The sequence below is a fragment of the Littorina saxatilis genome, linkage group LG13 (genome assembly GCF_037325665.1).
Source record: "Littorina saxatilis isolate snail1 linkage group LG13, US_GU_Lsax_2.0, whole genome shotgun sequence".
NCBI classification, from domain to species: Eukaryota; Metazoa; Mollusca; class Gastropoda; order Littorinimorpha; family Littorinidae; genus Littorina; species Littorina saxatilis.
Window position 1 is genome coordinate 10838853 of NC_090257.1, and position 20303 is coordinate 10859155.

The 20303-nt window shown below is 41.7% G+C and overlaps 1 protein-coding gene across 1 annotated transcript; it reads right to left on the minus strand.

Moving 5' to 3' along the window:
* Positions 1 to 1097: 1097 nt before the first annotated feature.
* Positions 1098 to 18381, minus strand: LOC138983577 (DNA excision repair protein ERCC-5 homolog). Its single transcript, XM_070356852.1, has 14 exons — positions 18268 to 18381; positions 17540 to 17715; positions 16454 to 16650; positions 15339 to 15432; positions 14641 to 14784; positions 12338 to 14228; positions 10500 to 11026; positions 9993 to 10112; positions 8929 to 9142; positions 7693 to 7837; positions 5361 to 5449; positions 4884 to 4986; positions 3546 to 3630; positions 1098 to 2217 (listed from the first exon to the last, which is right to left on the minus strand). Exons 1-14 carry the CDS (start codon positions 18353 to 18355, stop codon positions 1261 to 1263), a joined length of 4830 nt encoding a protein of 1609 aa, XP_070212953.1. The 5' UTR covers positions 18356 to 18381; the 3' UTR covers positions 1098 to 1260.
* Positions 18382 to 20303: the final 1922 nt, after the last annotated feature.

Sequence of the window (20303 nt, forward strand, 5' to 3'; positions counted from 1 at the left end):
AGAGAGAGAACTCGAAGAGAGAGAGAGAGAGAGAGAGAGAGAGAGAGAGAGAGAGAGAGAGAGAGAGAGAGAGAGAGAGAGGTCAAAATGTTTATTTGCGTAAACACAGGGTCCATTACAAAAGGGTACGTGGGGTTTGGGAACTCGAACGATCAGCGATCATAAGAGAGAGAGAGAGAGAGAGAGAGAGAGAGAGAGAGAGAGAGAGAGAGAGAGAGAGAGAGAGAGAGAGAGAGAGAGAGAGAGTAAATGGATACCATTGTGTCTGCAACCACATCTCTCAACAAATTCTGATATGTATGCTACCCATCATAAAAAAAACCGTGGGCATATGCGCCTGTGTTTTTCATGATGCCATTTATGTTCAAACCGGTTATGTTAGTACAAAGGCCATTCATTCCTCACCATATTCAATAGTGTGTATTTTACAAAATATGTTAGCACACAACGCTCTCAAAGTTGGAAGGCAATGCATTCAAGATTTGCGTGTGTGGACAGAAACCGATTGTTTTGGATAGAAAATTGTTCTTTTGATTGATGTGCAAAACTTGTCCAGTTTTATCTGTTCTGAAGAATTGTTGATTTTAAACATTGGGAATCTTGCTTTTGTGTAATTGATTTTGGGTGTGAGTTTATGTTTTATGTTCTACTCAGGCATGGGAATTGAAAAAAGTAAAAAAGGCTGAAAATGTATAAGTAATATCAAAGTCGAAGGCGCAAAGCGCCTAGCCTTACTAGGGGGGTCCGGGGGCATTCCTCCCCGTTAAAATTGTTCTCCAAAGAACCCAAATTGTGCAATTTGGTGTCATCTGAGCTCCAAGTTTGCCATTAAATTCAGTTTTCAGAACGATTTTTGCCTCCCCCATTTATTTTTTCGGCGGACATTTTTGCTTTTTCGGCGGAACAAAAAAAAATTCGGCGGAAATTTGCCTTTCGGCGGACAATTCCCATGCCTGTCTACTGTACAGATACTGTACTACCTCTTGTATAGTTGGGGAATGAACGGCCTGTTTTGTGATATCAGTGGTTTTAACACAAACGACCTCATCACCAAGATCTGTACACAAACACATTTGTCTATTTTTTTTTATGACGGGGAGTAAAGTACGTACACGTAAACCATGCAAAAAAACAAAACAACGTACAATGTACAATTTTTTTAATGAGCTTCATTCATTTCATTTCAATACAAAATATCACTTTCTTGCAGCTGCCTGAGAAGAATAAAAGGCACAGAAACACTATTCAACATTCTGTTTCTCAATCATCACTAAAATCACTGCCAAGGTCATCAAGGGTCATTGTTGTGGGGTCAAGGTCACCTCCCAAAGCATCTCTTAAAGCAGCCTGATCCCCTGTGGCTGACAGCGCTTTTGCGCCACAGCTGAAAACTTCCCCCTTAGCCTTCTGCTTCGCAGGCGCAGGTCTGTATTTGGCGGGAGCCACTTTTTTAACATTTGGTCCTCCAGGCTTTTTCTTTATGCTTTTAGTTGTTGTCAAAGGTGTCAAACCTTTTTGCTTAGCAACTGTAGATTTTGCAGCCACTGACCCAGAATCTTGTTTGGTGTGCGGATGCGAAACAGGTCGCCCTTGGTGAATTTTCTGCTTTTTGGTTTGCGGTTCATCCGAGTCTTCATCACTGGAACTGCTTTCTGAGAGACTGACCTCGTCCCTGAGCAGAGCTTGTCTGGGCTGTGCTGGTCTGGAGACCGCCGTGGGAATGTGTGCCGCCCCCCGCCCCCTCCCTCTCACACGCTGCGTTCTAACTGGGGATTTCTCCGTTTCAGACTTACTCCCCTTTCTTGTCTGTTTTTGGACCTTGGCCTGTGGTTTCCCTCCTCTCCCTCTTTGACCTACGACCTCTCTTTGCTGCGGATCTTGTCCACCTCCCCTTCCTCTCCCGCCTTGAACTTTGACCTCCTGCCCTGCTGATTTACCTCCCCTCTTCCCACCTCGACCTCTTGACCCTCGACCTCTACCCCTTGTGGATCCTGACAGAATCTGGTTGGCTTTGTCGATGACACTCTCTCCAAGTTCAGGCAAAGGTGGATCAGACTCTTCAGACTCAGACTGGGAAGCAGACTCAGACTCGGATTCAGATTCAGAGTCGCCTCTGCCTTGGAATTTGTCCAACGCTGCCTGGAGTCTCTTGCTTTGAACTTGTTTTGGAGGCAGGAAGTTCTCCGGTTGAAAGTAACTGTGGATTCTGCCCTGCGTCTGTGAAATCAAACAAATGCTGTTAGTCATTTATAATCAGGGGTGGGACTCTCTTGTGATGAAAAAAGAGGAAATCCCTTTTTTATGGGGGGTTCGGATTTTTCCCCCCCGATTTTTTTTAAATTGTACATTAAAATCTGTGCAATCTGGGGCATTCTGAGACTAAAATTCAACTCATTTGGATCAGGTAAAAAAAAACATTCTCCTCACTCCCCCCCAAAAAAACCCACAAAAAACAACAACACCCAAACAAACAAAAAACACACTTTCACACAACAATTGTAACATTGTAATGGCGCATACTTACTCCAATACTGGCAATAGTATGATTCAAAGCATTGAAGCTCAAAATGACTATTAGTTAAGTTATCAGGAGTTTTCAGTCGGCACAATTTAACTCTCAAGCCTCCAGTGTTCTGTTCCATCTTCACTTCTCTCCGTCTGTTCCATCTTCACTTCTCTCCATATCATTCAGTCAACAAGTTTTAGATACTGTGATGAAATGGGACGCGGAAAAATAGATTACTCCAGCAGAACTCGTCAGTTGTGTCTGTGTCCGCGGAAATCCGCGGATTCGCGGTAAAAAGTCCCACCCCTGATAATGTACAGCGGAACCTCCTTTTTTAGACCCCACGTTTTTAGACTACCTTCCTTCACTAGCCCTATGTTTCCAGATTTGCATTTCATGTCTGTAGATGTACCTCCCTTTTCAAAACATTCTCTCCTTTCAGAGCTGATGTTCTTAGGTTTTTGAAGGTCTTGAAGGGCGGGGATGTAGCTCAGTCGGTAGCGCGCTGGATTTGTATCTAGTTGGCCGCTGTCAGCGTCAGTTCGTCCCCACGTTCGGCGAGAGATTTATTTCTCAGAGTCAACTTTGTGTCCAGACTCTCCTCGGTGTCCGAACACCCCTCGTGTGTACACGCAAGCACAAGACCAAGTGCGCACGAAAAAGATCCTGTAATCCATGTCAGAGTTTGGTGGGTGATAGAAACACGAAAATACCCAGCATGCTTCCTCCGAAAACGGCGTATGGCTGCCTAAATGGCGGGGTAAAAAACGGTCATACACGTAAAATTCCACTCGTGCAAAAAACACGAGTGTACGTGGGAGTTTCAGCCCACGAACGCAGAAGAAGAAGAAGAAGGTCTTGAAAAGAGGGGAAAGAGGGGAGGAGGGGAGGAGGGAAGGAGGGGGGAGGGGGCATTTCCAGATTTGAAGTTCATCAGTTGATCTTTTTGAAAGTGTAAAAGTGGGCAACTGAGAGGCAGACAGAAAGAGACAGAGAGAAAGAGAGACAGACAGAGAGAAAAACCAGAGAGATTTCTGACCATTTTCTTGGTGAGTTCCTTCATCATGGGTTCTAGCGCCTCGTCAGCTTTCTGTCTTGTCCAGCCAAACTTTTTCTTGGCGTATCTGTAGATTGGGTCAAGGAAATAAAAGCACAGCGGGTTTGCCTTTCTGCAGACATTCTTAATACAAGCAAGGTCATTTCACTTTCACAATCAACAGCTACTTCGGTTACTTTTACGGTTACAGTGGTACCTGTGATGAAAGAACACCTGCCTCTGGACAGCCTAAAGTGTCCCTGCATTGCAGGTGGCCTTTAATAACAGGTATAGTTTGGTAATGATAATAGTCAGATGAAGAAAAGGTGGCTTCCTTTCATGGAAGGTGTACTCACGTCAGAGGGGCCTCACATCAGACGAAAAACCGAGGTCCCTTCGTGTACACTACATTGGGGTGTGCACGTTAAAGATCCCACGATTGACAAAAGGGTCTTTCCTGGCAAAATTGTATAGGCATAGATAAAAATGTCCACCAAAATACCCGTGTGACTTGGAATAATAGGCCGTGAAAAGTAGGATATGCGCCGAAATGGCTGCGATCTGCTGGCCGATGTAAATACGTGATGTATTGTGTAAAAAAAATTCCATCTCACACGGCATAAATAAATCCCTGCGCCTTGAATATGTGCGCGATATAAATTGCATAAAATAAAAAATAAAAATAAATAAATAAAAAAATTAAAAAAATAAATCCCTGCGCTTAGAACTGTACCCACGGAATACGCGCGATATAAGCCTCATATTGATTGATTGATTGACATCACAGGTACCACTTTATTATTTTTTTTAAAGTTAAAAACACCAAACCTAAAACCTTCTTCTTCTGCATTCGTGAGCTGCAACTCCCACCCAGACTCATAGGAATGAATGGGCTTATACATGTACAGCCGTTTTTTCCCCACCATTTAGGCAGTCATACTCCAACTCCGATGAATACATACTGTTTTTTTGTGTGTTTCTATCACCCAACGAACTCTGACATGGATTACAGGATCTTTTCTGGGGGTACTTGGTCTTGCACTTGCATGTACACACAAAGGGAGATAAGGCACTTGCAGGTCTGTACAAAAGTTGACCTGGGAGATTAAAAAAACAACTCCACCCTTATCCCACACCAGGGGTGGCTGAAAGTCCAACACCGAACCTTCCACAAGAAAGGCAAACCATGTTTGTGCCCGTCTAAAACACTGACAACTAAACCAGTAAACGAAGAAAGAAAAGAAATAAAATAAATTTGTTGTTGTGTTGTTGTTGTAGTTGTTGTGGTGGTATTGTTGTAGTAGTAGTTGTTGTTGTCATTGTTGTTGTTTCCAAGGATACTGTTGGAGGCGCTCGACGTCAGGCATTCTCCAGGTAAAGCCATCCTCAGACTCGTCGACGGACGGGTGAAGGTAGGCCTCCACCACCTGACGACTCGGAAAACCTGCCAGAGGAAACACGCCTTTAGACAGGGTACTGTTGGTTCAAAGTGGAACTGTCTGTGGTACGTTCACACCAAACAGACACAATTATTATTATTATTGTGATCATTTTTATGCGCCTAATCTAGATATAGCCCTAGGCGCTTACATATTAATTTCATATTAACAATGCGTTTGACTTCAAACTTTCACGCATATTCTCAAATGATTAAATTTGAAGTAGTGCAAAATGAGTTTACTGAGTGATTTCTTATCTTAAACTGGTGGAAATAACACCTATCCCGGACAGCACGTATGCAATGCAAAGTTTCTTCTGTGCTCCGCTAATGAGAAAGGGCAGACAATTCAAACGCTTGATAAATGAAAATTAGCCTACCTTCATGAAGCTCCAGATTCCGCAACTTGTTTCTGACCTTGCCTTGATTGCGAGGCAAAATTCCATCCTTGGCGTCTTCCCACCATTCCCTGAAAAGGAAAGAAAAAATGCAGATGACAGCTAAGACTTATCTATCCTTTTTCAAGTTTCTACTTTGATTACCTGTTCGAGTCTTTGTCTCTCTTTTAATTTCTGTCTTGTTCTTGCTCATACACAATCGTAGCAGGCAATAGAAGTCATTGCAAAGCTAAAAAAATAAACATTTTCAGTCCCTCTTCTGTGAAAATGTTCATTCTCACCATTAAAGAATATGGGGTGAATTCAGAACATTGCAAAAACCAAATTTCTTATGGTACATGTTCAACCTACATATATTGTCTTTGCAGCCTTCACAAGAAACAAAGACGATTATAAGTGTCATCCAGATCTGGGAACCCCTGTTTTGCACTTGGAGTATTCTCAAACAAACTTGTGTATTTTCAGAAAAATGAGCGTACTCCACACAGCATTTAACATCTATGATTCAAACATGCTTCGCATGCGTCCTTCGCACAGTAAATTAAGTTTACCGAAACATTTAAAACAAATGCTTCTTTCAATGTTTACTGACAAAAACTGTAATCATGTGTCAAAATACTGGATCGGCTTCGGGGTGCGTTTGTGAAGAAAAGTAGCCTAGGAATTTTTCTCGTCGTATTTATCATCCACTGACCGTACTGATCGTATTCTAGACAATCATGCGTACAAAATACGGTGAAATCGTATGGGTTCCCAGTTCTGGTCATCGCACTTGCATTTTATTATAAGTATAGTGTAGTCGACACACGATTTCCAATGTAAATTCATTTTTTATGATGATAACTACAAGAGACCAGAGGCATTAAGCTGATTAATAATAATATGTTTATCGTGCATATACTTTTATTACTGCCATCAAAGGAGTCACAGAAAATTCAAATTTTTATTTCTAGAAGTTCATGTCTTTACAATACAGTGGCACAACCCCCCCCCTTTTTAAGACCCCCCGATTTAAGACTCCCTCCGGGGCGGGGATGTAGCTCAGTCGGTAGCGCGCTGGATTTGTATCCAGTTGGCCGCTGTCAGCGTGAGTTCGTCCCCACGTTCGGCGAGAAATTTATTTAGACTCAGAGTCAACTTTGTGTGCAGACTCTCCTCGGTGTCCGAACACCCCCGTGTGTACACACACAAGCACAAGACCAAGTGCGCACGAAAAAGATCCTGTAATCCATGTCAGAGTTCGGTGGGTTATAGAAACATGAAAATACCCAGCATGCTTCCTCCGAAAATGGGGTATGGCTGCCTAAATGGCGGGGTAAAAAACAGTCATACTTGTAAAATTCCACTCGTGCAAAAAACACGAGTGTACCTGGGAGTTTTAGCCCACGAATGCAGAAGAAGAAGAAGACTCCCTCCTTTTTAAGATCTGATTTTCTCAGATTTTTGGAGATCTCAAAGGAGAGGTTCCACTGTACTTTCACTGTACTGTAAAATCAAAACTTTAGTTTCTAGTACAGGGTGACCCCCCCAAAAAAGAGCACCCAAACAAAACGTCATAAATTGAACAAAAATAAAGCAATCTTCATAACATGTATGTACACACACAAGTAGCCTCTGCATTATTTGCACAGAAAATTTTAGCGTTCTAGCTTGTCTTTCAGGAAAGTTATGCTCATTCTACAGAACATGCTCCAAATGGCCTCCGCGCCGCTGCAGGCAAACTTGAACTCGCCGCGCAAAGTTATCAATCACCCGCACACACTCCTGTCGCGAGATTCCGCGAATGGTTGTTGTGATGGCTCTCTTGAGTTCTGTGATTGTCTGTGGGTTGTTCCTGTAGACGTTGTCTTTCAGGAACCCCCAAAGATAGAAATCTGGGGGATTTAAATCCGGTGGAGGCCATTTGGAGCATGTTCTGTAGAATGAGCATAACTTTCCTGAAAGACAAGCTAGAACGCTAAAATTTTCTGTGCAAATCATGCAGAGGCTACTTGTGTGTGTAAATAAATTTTATGAAGATTGCTTTATTTTTGTTCTTCTTCTTCTTCTTCGGCGTTCCAGGATTTTTGGCCTCAGGTCAGACTTCAAGTTTTGTAGCTTGAATAAAGCTAGTGGTCAGGATCAGGGAGTCTTTGGTGCCCCAGAGTTGCTCCTGCAGTATGGCACCTTGTGGCCAGTGATCTGTTCTGGCTTCCTGGTGGCAGTGTTCTTCTTGTTCAATTTATGACGTTTTGTTAGGGTACTTTTTTGGGGGGGTCACCCTGTAGTTCACATGTCTTTATATAATACTCATTGACCGTACTCATTGACACACCTGAACGCTCTGAGTCCCTCCAGCCCATCTCCAGGGAACTCAGCCAGCACCTCCATGGCTCTGACGGGCCCCACCCCGGCTATCCCTGGTGTGTAGTCGCTGCCGCACAGCAGTGCAATGTTGATCAGCTTCCGCCGATCCAGACCTGTCAAAAGAAAACAAGTTGGCTAGTTGCATTGAGAAAAATTATTACACTTAGTCAAGCTGTGGAATTCACATGTCGCGACACTGTCATTGGCATTAGTGTCCTTTTTTTCCCCAAGAAAAATCCACGCTGTTCAGAGTCTGCTGATAAAGTCAGAGTTGATTTTCTTACACTGTTACAGTGTTCTTCTTTTTCTGCGTTCCTGAGTTTTTCACTTTCAGGGTCACCCTATGGTGATAGTTTTGCATGCCACACAATTATTTACCCTGCCACTTCAGCAGCATAATGCCTTCTTCAAGAATGTGCCTGCTGGGTATCAGTTTGTTTCCAAATCCCCAGACTTCCGCTGGAAACTTGAAATCTGTAATATTTTGCGTGCTCTTGCACATAAGGGTTGTATGATTCAATCCCCTCAGTGTCTGCACTAAATGCTGATTCTGGGAAATACAGAAGAATTCCCCACCATACTTGGGCCTCAACCTCACACTAACAGTGACGACGATTACAAAGCCAGTGTGCTGCTGACCCAGTTACCGACCAGCCCCATGTAACATTAGAGTGTATAAGATAGGAGGAATGTTTTCTTGCTTCCAACATTAACGTTCCCAACCTTTAAATCGCCTAAACCTCACACAATTGCTTCATCACCGCCTCTTCCCAACCTCGCAATGACATACAAACAAATCAAATGCAGTCTTTACTTTTTAACCCTTATGCTGGTTGTCGCGACATATGTCGCGCTACGTTATGTATACTGTCACGTGGTTGTCACGACATATGTCGCGCTACTGGCTCAGTCTGTTTGGTCGGTTCCGATTACCTCCCATGGATGCGAAAACCTATATGACCGTTTTTCTTTATTTTTCTTTCTGTAAATTCACCAGTGGCTATGTAACATGTGTTACGGAATTGCACCAGTGTAAGGGTTAATATCTGTCTACTTCCATGTGCTTCAGCCAGTTTTAGTTTCAAACTCTTTGAAGTCTTTCAATTTTCATGAGAAAAAAAACTAACAACTCAACAAAACAAGCACACACAAAAAGCACACAGTAGCACTCACTCTGATGTGCCACACTGCAAAAAGTACTCACAGAATCTTTGATATATGGCGTTGGCAGAGTAGTACTCCACGTATTTGCTCTGGTTGAAGAAGTTCTTGTAGATGTTAGAGGCGCCAAACAGCCAGGAGTCACTGTCGTCGGTTATGGTTCCTTGTGCGAGACCCAACAACTCCAGTTGTGCGCACTGAGACTCTGCTTCCATCGGGCTCACCACATAAGGCACACCAAACAGCTGCAAGAGTTCCTGCAGAAAAGGATATCAAGGTCATTACAAACAGGTCAAGGTCATGTGCACAATGACTTTCTGCCTCCATGGGACTCACCAGGTAAGGCACACCAAACAGCTGCAAGAGTTCCTGCAGAAAGAGGCCCAGGTGTCAAGGTCAGTACAAACAGGTCAAGGTCATGTGCACACAAACTCTGCCTCCATGGGACTCACCACATAAGGCACATCACACAGCAGCAACAATTTCTGCACAAAAAATTACCCCATATGTCAAAGTCAGTACAAACGAGTCAAGGTCATGTGCACAATGACTCTGCCTCCATGGGACTCACCTTGTAAGGTACACCAAACAGCTGCAACAGTCCGTGTAGAAAAATGTGAAAGTCAGCACTAATGTCAATATCAATACAAACCGGTCAAGGTCATGATTGCATACGGTTTTGAAATTTATAAGACTCGCGCTTTAGGCTTGGAATAGGTGTGCAATCACACAAAGTAACAAAAACAAAAAAAAGAAAGAAAGCCAGCAAGACAGTCAGCAATTAAGATATCGTTACCAATAGCAAGTATTATGTCTCACAATTATACACGAGCACACACACAGACACACAGACCAATTGCATGCATGGCCACACACACACACACACACACACACACACACACACACACACACACACACACACATACACACACACACACACACACACTTGAGCACACACACAGGCAAAACAGACAGAGATAAACAGACAAAAACAAATGCATGCATGGCCACACACACACACACACACACACACACACACACACACACATACACACAGAGATTGAAATGGTAAACACAGTCACAGACAAAGTACCAGAAAACTCATACCTGAGCCTCTAGATTAATCTGCTCCGTGATGGATTTTCCAAGCCTGGCTTGCCGTCCCATTTCTGACGTCAAGGCCTGTCGCTCAGCTGCAAGGCCTCGTTGAAGGTCATAGAGGTCACCCTGAGGAAAGACAGACAATAAGGTTGGATTCTGCTATGAACATTTGAACTCATAAAAAAGAAGTCTTAATTTCCTGCTCAAACAAAAGGTTGCCAAATGACAAATAAAACGTTGAAAAGAAAGAAAAGAAAGAAAGAAAGAAAGAAACAAGCAGCTGTTGTTAATGTAGGACATGTTTTACAAACTGCATATGCAGCAGAACGGAATAAAGCCTTCAAAAACACAACTGTAGACATGTGAACAGACTGTCATGGTGCAAACATGATTTCTTACATTCATTCTCGCCTGACAAACACACAGACAAACATGAACACACACATAAACATATGCACATACACACACACAGACAGACGTAAAAATAAACAACCACTCAAAACAAATGCTCACCAGAGAGTTGACTCCTTTCGTAAAGTTGCGGATCTCTTCATCTTTTGCAAATTCAACAGAAACGTCTCTAGGCTCTGTGCCAGCTTCTGACTCCTCCCCGAATGAAGGGATGGACACTTCTGAATTGAAACTTTCATGTCGAACAATTCTTGTAGACCCGTTTCCATGGCTTTCCTTGATAGGGTCTGCCGCCTCTTCAGAACGAGACCTAGTAATCTTACTACCAGACTGAGGGACATCTGAGTCAACTTCTATGCCGGCTTCTTGGTTGATATCTGGAGAATGTACTCTTTCATCATCACTTGCGCTCTCCTCTCCATCTGTCTGATCGATCTTGTTATCTTCTTCATCATCTTCACCATCTTCATTTTCATCGCTGGAACCTTTTGCTTCCAGTGGGGTGAAGCGAGTACTCTGAGGCTGTTTTGTGCCAATTGCATCTGTTCCTGTGACAAACATGCTGGCCGGGAAAAGATCATCGTCTGGCGCTCTGGAAGGATCGATGGTGATTTCCATGAAGCCCTCATCTGAAAAAAAGTTTTAAAAAAAAGGTCAATGTACGCATGTAAGAAAAACCAGGGTCACAGACCTGTTTACCCTCATAAGTGTTTTGGAGTAATGCTCAGCCCCAAAAATAGTAATCCTGGCACAAAAATAGTAATCATCTAGCATTTGTCGCCAATTACAACGCACATGACAACTGTGTCTGCGAAACGCAATCATGCACATATATCCATCATTCACAAACAAAACACATCAGTCAGTTTTTGTAGTCATCATAATTTCAAAGAAGATCACATCAAAAGCACATGCATCACTGATTCTTTTTCTTTTGCTCATAGTAGGCCTTTTTCAGTGTGTCAAGCGCTTCTCTACTGTACTTGCGCTTGCCGAATGAGTGAGGGCGAGACTTCACCCCTAGAATAAGGCTCTCCAGCGTCTCATCAGACAGACATGATCTCTGTTCAGTGCTGTGCTTTTTCACCCCATTTTGCCATTGAAAAAAACAATGCCAAACATGTGAATTGATAAAAAAAATAAAAATAAAATATTTTTTTTTATTTTTTTTTTTTACATTTTTTTTATTTATGAAAATCGTAGTCTTGACACGGATAGCGGAATGGCGTATTTTTTGCAGAAAATCGTAATAAATTACGCCAAAATCGTAAGGGTAAACAGGTCTGGGGTCAATGATTATGTACAGTATTCTGAAATAACTGGCTAGAGTTTGTACAAATTTTACCTTCTTTCAGATAATCTAAATTTTTCTTGATTAGGAGACTGACAGACAGGTTAAAGGCATATGTACGCGCTCCCGTGTTTACAAAGTGTAGTTTGCCCACAATCGATGTCAAATGCATCATAAGGCCATATAATGACGATATGTCGCAATGCGCGGACCATATACATGCATTACAGCTTGTTCTAGCCTCTGAAAAAGTGAGGATGTCAACAAAGACGCGGAGTTATTTCCCTTGCGTCAACGTTCCCTCTGTTGGCAAATCTATAAATAGGACGATCTAGATCAAAATAAAAATTCAAATATCTCAACATTTAAGGGGTCCTAGACCACAATATTTTGCAGGGAACTTAATTTAGCATGTCTCCAGCTGTTGGTAAAGCAATTAGCGTGTATATTCATCGAGTTAATATGCCTTTAAGACAGAATGATACAAAAAAATAGACATAAAGACAAATAAATATACGGACAAAATAAAAGACAGGGAGACAAAAACACAAACATGCAGGCAGGGAGGTCAGACACATTAGCGCTAACACATTCACAGACAAACTGTGAACCCTCCCCCCTCCCCCCACCTACACACACAAATCCTTACCTTCTGAGTCCTCCTCTTCATTCTGAGCAGCTATCACAGGAGGGGGTGCGGTATTTACTTTCTTTTCCACAGTCTGCTCCTCCAGCTTTCCCGTTGGTTTTCTCTTAGGCGCTCTCAGAGAACTTGCAGACTCTTTAGCTAACACGCTATCTGCAGTCACAAATATCCCCTCAGGATTCTTACAACCTTCACTTTTTTCCATAACTTTAGTACGACTAAAGAACTTTGTTTCCTCCACTTCTTCTGTATCAAAGTCTTTAGTGTTTTTAGTTGCCAAGTTTGGCTGTGTTTTTTCTCTTGTTTCTGAAGTGTTGTTCATGTTTGTTTCTGCATGAGCCTTGTTGGATTCAGCTGTTCCATTTGAGTCTGGTTCCAGCATAGATTCGACATCCTCAAGGTAGTTTACTGTCAGTGAAGGAAATGCTGAGGACTTGGTTGATGACAACGACGATGAAGACTTTGGTTCTGATGAGGACGCATTTTTCAGCTGCTGCCTTTTGGATTTTCTCAGAACAGTTCGCTTTTCTAGTTCCACAACATCTTCCAAAAATCCACGAGAATCTTGCCCGGCTTCAGGCTTCTGTGTTTCATCTTCAGAATCTAGTTTGTCTGGATCACAATTTCTTGCATTTTCCCTCCTTTCAGGCACAAATTCTGAGTTTGTTCTTTCATCAGAATTCACAGCCATTGGATTTGACTTTGACTGAAGTTGCTTGCGTCTTTCCAAAGATTTGAGAAGGGCTGCCATTTTGGCTTCTTTCTCTTTCATCAGTTCTTCCTCCTGATGTATCAGTTTTTCTCTCGTATCATCTACTGAGGGTTCCTCTACGGAAGGTTTTCTCTCAGCCAGCGATGATTTTGTGACCTGCGTTCTCTTCTCCAATGATTTCATCAAAGCAGCCATCTTTTCCTCTTTGGCTTTGAGCAAGTCTTCCTCTTCTGTCAACAGTCTGTTTCTGGTTTCTGCTAACTCCCTCTCCTCTTCTGCAAAATCTGTTTTCCCTTCATCGGGTGAATGGCTATTTCCTGAATCTGTACTCCTGCTCTCCAGAAGCTTGCACCTATCATCAGTAGAATGATATCCTTCCTTTTCATCAGTAAGTGGTGAATCAGTTTTCTCAATTTTGAAATCTGACGGTCTGTTTTGCCCATTCCCTTCCTCATCCTTATTGTGCAGGTCGTTGTTGTTGCAACTGCTATCTTTTGAGATCAGTTCCGTAATTTCTGTCTCTTCACACGGCTCCTTCTTTATACAGTCTGTGATTGAAGAAGTACTTGTCTTTGTCTCTTCTGACACATCAACAATATCCTCATCTTCCTCATTGTCTGAAATGACGGGTCTTCTGGCAGATGTCTTCCTGCCTCTGCCCTTTTTGGCAACACTGCGTAGTCCACTCCTCGTCATCAAGGATTTTCCTCTCCTCTCTCTTCGACTTTTCCCCTTGTCTTCATCACTCATTTCATCATCTGATACAATCTTCCCTCCTGCTGCTGTTTGCTCGTCAACAACACTTTTTTCCCACTCATCGACATTCGCAACTAGTTCTTCATCTGGAATCTCTTCCTCTACAGTTTCAAGCACCATCTTCTTTTTGTCAAGATTTCTCTCTGATTCCCTTTCCTCTTTCAACAGTTTCCTAGCTTTGTATCGTTCTGCCTCAGCATCTTGTTGCTTGCGTGTGAGACCCTTGATCAGGATGTAGTGCGCTGCGTCTTCCGACACGACCCGCTGCGCCTCAACCACTTCGCCGTAATAGTCGTCTCCCAAGGCATAGGTTATGTCCCCTGATACTTGCTGGTTCATTTCTTTGCGGAGGGATTCAATTTTTCCCGTCAGCCTGCTCTGCTTGATCAGTTTCTTGAGCTGGTAGTCTGAGAAATCTTTCGACTCCTGTAACCGAATCAGTAAAGATTATTCCCCTGAGAGCGGCGTATGGCTGCCTGAATCAGTGAGTAGCGGGGTAAAAATGGTCATACATGTAAAAATCCACGAAGAAGAAGAAGAAGTAAAGATTACAAATCCATTTTAAAAGCAAATTTGTAAACAAAGAACACAACAAAGTTTTCTTCAGCCTGTCTGTTTCGTCTGCATGTTCAGCAGCAGCATAACTTTTCATGATTATTCTCAGAGAAGTCCTGACAGTATTATTCAAAGTATACATGCATCAAACACTTGCGTTTTTACACGCAGAAATTAAAATAACATTTCAAGACAAAAACACAACCATTTCCTTACAATAAATGCATTTATGCACTCAAATTTGCACAGCGTCTCAAAGAAAAGAATGAGCCAATCTGCTTACCTCTGGCATGATTGCGATGCGAGCCAAAGCGTTCTCTCTTCTCTGCTCCTTCATCTCCATCAGGATCTCATGACGGATCTCCGCCGGCAAGGACTTGAATTCCTTCGAGTCAAAGTCAATGTCATCCAAATTCTGAAAGTCATCCTGGAAAACAGAGATAAAATTAGTTTTGACAGTAAGAGAGATTGAACTGGGGTAAAAATAAAAAAGCTTACTTTGGGAAGGGTTTGGGGGGGGGGGGGGGGGGTGGTGGTGTTATACTCCCGGGAACAGGGGGTCACAAAATGGAGAAATGTTTGAAATTTGTCACCAAAAATGGGTCTTTAATATGTTTTAAAAACTCAATCACCCACTTTAAGACTGACAGAAAAAGCGCTTTACACAGATCTGCTAACAAATTCCATCAATGCAAGAAGGTAAATAAAAAAAGGTATTAACAAAGAGACAGCGTCTATGAACCTCAGTAATTTGAGTGCAAGTACTGATGTACGTTGTTTTTCGCAAACAGATTTTGACCTAATAATTCTGCTTTGTCCCAGGTGGAGAATTTTGGTTTTTTTAATGACAGTGATGGAAAGTTAACGCTTCAGTCTGTAGAATCCCTTTTTTCACAGCATTCTAAACCCACATCAAAGACAGTCATTTTTCAGTTAACAATATCTCTGATTTCACAGCAAATTTGTGCTTGACAATTTTACCTGATAAGAATGGACAAGATTTCTGTGATGGTCAAACAGGTCTTCCTCGGCCTCCCATTCCCAAGCAGCACCATTTTCTACTGGATCTTTTGACCTGCACATAACATTTCAATTGCATATAATGTTTAAAATGAGCACTTGAACGTATGGCTACAGCGACAAACTGGCAACAATGAGATATTCTCAAGCAGTTCAAAACACAATCATGTGCAGCCATGCCACGCATATATGTATATAAATGTACATTAACATTGTCAGTTTGACATTGATAATTAATTAGAACTCCAAAAACAGATAGACTGATTACATTGCAAAATTCAGAATCAAAACACAAGAATTGTAGGTAATTGGAACATTACTGACAAAACCAATATGTAACATTTACATAGAGAATACTACATGGCTTGCTGTGTCGTACCAGATTTACACGAGTTGTTTTTTTAAATATTGAACTGCGAGCGAAAGCGAGCTGTTCACTATTTGAAAAAGCAACGAGTGTAAATCTGGTACGGAACAGCAAGCCATGTAGTATTCTGTTTATCCTACATACTGTACTTGCGTGTATTTTACTGAAAATGTCCTGCATTCGGGGCAGCTAAATTGAAGACGCTTGTTTTAGAACCTCGATCTCTTCTAAAGCCTCGCGCAATCTATTACGTCAAAGCAAAGAAACGTCACTCTGAAAGTGTGGCATGACGTGTTAGTTCTAAAGATTCATCGAGGGTAATTAGCGAGCGCAATTTGTGTTTCTATAATGACGTTTGTCTCGGTGACTTTGGCATCATAAGCAGTGGAAAAACAGGTCCCTGCCAGACTTGCTTGACATGACCTCATTTACATGATATACACACGTGTGATTTGAACGATTATTATCTCACGGGTGTCTCTCTCACGTATGTAGGATAAAGTACGTCAACCCAGTGGTCTGTTGGGTAGACAGACAGACAAACACTCATGTAACCTTTTGTTTTGTCAATAATTACACATTCCAATAACCTACAACTCTTGTTTTTTGATTAATAAATTAGAACTGTATGAGACACAGAGACATAGAAAATGAATAGAACGAAAGAAAGAGACAGAGATTAAAAACCAAAAAAGCCCAAGAAACCAACCCTTTGTCCACTTCAGGCAAGGGAGGCAACTGGTAGATGTCAGCCTCGGCGCCAGGCTTCGCAGGAAGACTGATGTGCTCAGTTCTGTCCCCTGTCACACCCTTCACAGCGTGGCTCTTCAACAGGTTCTGCAGAATCTTCTGACTTGTGTGCCCCTTCTCCTTGTCGATGTTCTCCTTACGCTCTCTGCGAGCAGCCTGAAATTAGATTACAGCATGAAGTGTTATAGATGTTTGGGTTCATCTAATATCTTACTGTGCGTGAATATACTCGTACAAATGAAATATATAAGAGAGAGAGAGAGAGAGAGAGAGAGAGAGAGAGAGAGAGAGAGAGAGAGAGAGACTGAGTGTGTGAGAGAGAGAGAGAAGAGAGAGAGAGAGAGAGAGAGAGAGAGAGAGAGAGAGAGAGAGAGAGAGAGAGAGAGAGAGAGAGAGAGAGAGAGAGAGAGAGAGAGAGAGAATGAAGTTTACACTTAAGGAGTGGGCCTAGTTTTTCTTCTCAGCCTGTTTTTGTTTCTTTTGTTCATAAAGTTTTGTCTGTTTGATTTTTTTTAACTTTAGTTCTTTATTCCCCACCCCCCCCCCCCCCCCCCCCACCCCCTTTTTATGTTTAAAAAGCACAAAACAAAATAAAGTTTTTCTTATCCCACTTAAAAATACCCAAAACAAAAACCTCATTTATATGAAGAAACAAGCAAAACAAGAAATTCCTCTGATAGGAAAAACACCCCCGTCAAGGGAAATAACCTTCTCAGTTGGTGGCAGTGAGAATGGTTATTTCCCTTTGACCAACGGGGGTGTCCGTCTATAGGTCGTTGTATAATTTTAATCCACCAATAACTCCCTAACCGTGTGTTTGACTGGTCCCAATTTTTGTAAGGACTGTCTCAGGAATGTATAGAACCTGTTCACCAAGTTTGGTGACGATCGGTCCGTTCATTCTTGAGATCTACTTGCGAACACAAACACCGCCACAAACACACAAACACATCGAGTGAAACCTATACACACCCCTATACCGGGGGTGTAATAAGATAGATAGGATCACCTGCATTGGCTGCAATCCCTCAAGCCCCAAACTTACCAGTGTCTTCTTCTTCAAAGCCGGCACCCCACCATCGAAAACGAAGACGGGCCGGATGCGGTAAAAGAGCAGCTTGCAGACCCTGGAGAAGAGACCCTGAAGATGTGCGTTTGGCAGTGGGTTGCCGTCCTTGTCACGCATCCCCTTCATCGTCTGGTGCAGCCATATGCTGATATCTCAAGCTGGTTAAGGTTTTTATTTTATGTGCTGTGATTTATACCCTTTAAACTGCATTTCGCCATACAAGTAGGAAGTAGGTCAAACTTTTAACTTTACCAAATCACTGTCATTACTGAACTTTGACTGAAGACATACTTCTTTCTGTTTCATGCTCAGTAAACTGTGAACGGCCATTTCAGAATCAGAATAAAGAAACAGAAAAAGGTCATTCTGTCTTGAGTCGAATTAAATTCCAATAAACCTTGAATCTGAAATTAAAACCTAAATAATTAACACATGAAAAAAAAGAGAAGGTAGGGTTAATAGTAGTTTTACAAAGTTAGTCTAGTCTACATGTAATACACTGTACATCACCACAATTTCAATTTGTTCAAAAAGAATTTGTGTAACCCCTTAACTTTGAAAAAACACCCACATAAATAAAGCCACACACACACACACACAATGATACTTATACACACACACGCCAAAAAGTCTTCAACGTTTACATCCATTGTCAGCACAAAAACATTTGCAACCACCTGCACATTTTTTACCAAAAAGGATACCAACAGCAAGAACTTTGCCTTCCAGCGAAGAGGGTGAAACAGGTTTTCCTGCGGGATGAAGCAGCTGCCACAGACCTTGTACTCCCATCCTGTCAGCCTATATATATGTCGTATCCATTCTGTAAAATTTGCGCATTATGTACAATGAGCAGCATATCGTGCTCATTGTATACAATGAGCAACAAGTTTTGCTCATTGTATACAATGAGCAAAACTGTTGCCCATTGTATACAATGAGCAAGACCATAAAGTTGCACATTGTATACAATGTGCACCGAGTGAGCAAGATTGTTGAATGACGTTCAAGCTACACTGATATATGAATCATAGTGAATGGTAAAGTGTTCAAATAACGATGTTTGTTATGTTTAAGCGTTGTTTTAATTCTCATTTCGCTAAAACTAAACAGTGTATTAAGAATTTAATTATTGTAAATTAAAAGGGCAGAAAACAGCTAAAAACAACTTTGTTTTAAAAAATTCTTTGATGTATAGGAACCACTTTAGTGAAACCGCACATCGATAGCGCTGTTAGTTTGGCTGGAAATAACATTTAACTTTGTAGTGGAAGTAGAAGGACGTCATATTTTTTATTTTAAAACGGCCGTAACTCGCTTCAAATTTGACCAATATGCATGCGTTTTTTTTTTTTTTTGCTTTCGGCGTTTTGAACTGGCGTGCATGTGATAAAAAAAAAGAATGGAACGAAAAATCCAAAACAATTTTTTCAAAAAAATATTCAAAGTCTTTTCTTTTTTTTTAAATATATGTTTTGTTACATTTACCTAGAGTAAAGAATAAAGAGTAAGCAATCTCTTTTTGGCCCGAAAACATGAAACGACAGCAACCTGTTGACTGCCCCTTTAATTAAACAATAAAAACAAATACAACAATTAATGTTGTTTCAACACACGCACACACACATAACATTCGTTTATAATAACGCTCACATTGTCATGTCATGCTAAAAGTAAGAGATAGAAACAACAACGTCAGCTAATGAGAGCGTCGTTTTCACCGCCTTTCACAATTTTTCTATTTGTGAGTAAAGGGTTCAAATAACGATCTTGCAAACTACGTGCGATTTTGACCAAATAGGACTGAACCGAACTCGTGTTTGAAATTGTTTGGATTGTCTGTCCACTCTCTTTCTTTCAGTATTTTAGTTTCGGTGTCAGTGTCAGTCTGCCCGGCGATGGAACGCGACCACCATGGATCAAAATCGAACTAAGTTTGATGCAGAAGTGCAACGTCAAAGTGTTGGCCATGTGAAGTGGTTCACACAGGAAGACCTTACCACCATGACGGAAAGAGTTCGACAACTGAAACTCGGAATTCAGTCGAAACCAGTTCGAAATCAACGAGAGCAGGTTATTCACCCAAGATGACATTCCAGAAGAAAACCGGAACAAGACGAAATCAGTCAGAGAGGCCGCCATCGCAACCAGCCGTGGACACGGCCAAGGCTACGCTAAATGTAACTGCCTCGGAGTATGCACAACAAACAAATGCAAATGCTTCAAAGCTCGGCTTCAATGTACTTCTCATTGCCACCCCCGATCTGCTAAATGCAAGAACCATCATGCTTAAAAAAGAAGCAGGTGACCTCTGTGGTACGTTGTTGTCGTTGTTTCAATGTTTTAGCGTGACATGAAAACATGAGCGTTATTAGCAAAAGCGTGAAAGGCGGTGAAAACGACGCTCTCATTAGCAATGACATGACAATGTGAGCGTTATTATGAACGAATGTTATGTGTGTGTGCGTGTGTTGAAACAACATTATTTGTTGTATTTGTTTTTATTGTTTAATTAATTTACAATAATTAAATTCCTAATGCACTGTATAGTTTTAGCGAACTGAAATTAAAACAATGCTTAAACATAACAAACATCGTTATTTGAACACTTTGCTCACATATTCCATTCAACCATTCACTATGATTCATTATCAGTGTAGCTTGAACGCCATTCAACAATCTTGCTCACTCGGTGCACATTGTATACAATGTGCAACTTTATGGTCTTGCTCAATGTTTA

Bases quoted from the DNA above. Each gene is read 5' to 3' on its own strand.
- LOC138983577 (XM_070356852.1), bottom strand. From the start codon at position 18,355: ATGGGAGTACAAGGTCTGTGGCAGCTGCTTCATCCCGCAGGAAAACCT. The intron at 16,651-17,539 runs GTAAGTTTGGGG...ATCTAATTTCAG, and splicing joins CTTTGAAGAAGAAGACACTG to GCTGCTCGCAGAGAGCGTAA. The intron at 3,631-4,883 runs GTATCCTTGGAA...CCCAATCTACAG, and splicing joins GACGTCGAGCGCCTCCAACA to ATACGCCAAGAAAAAGTTTG.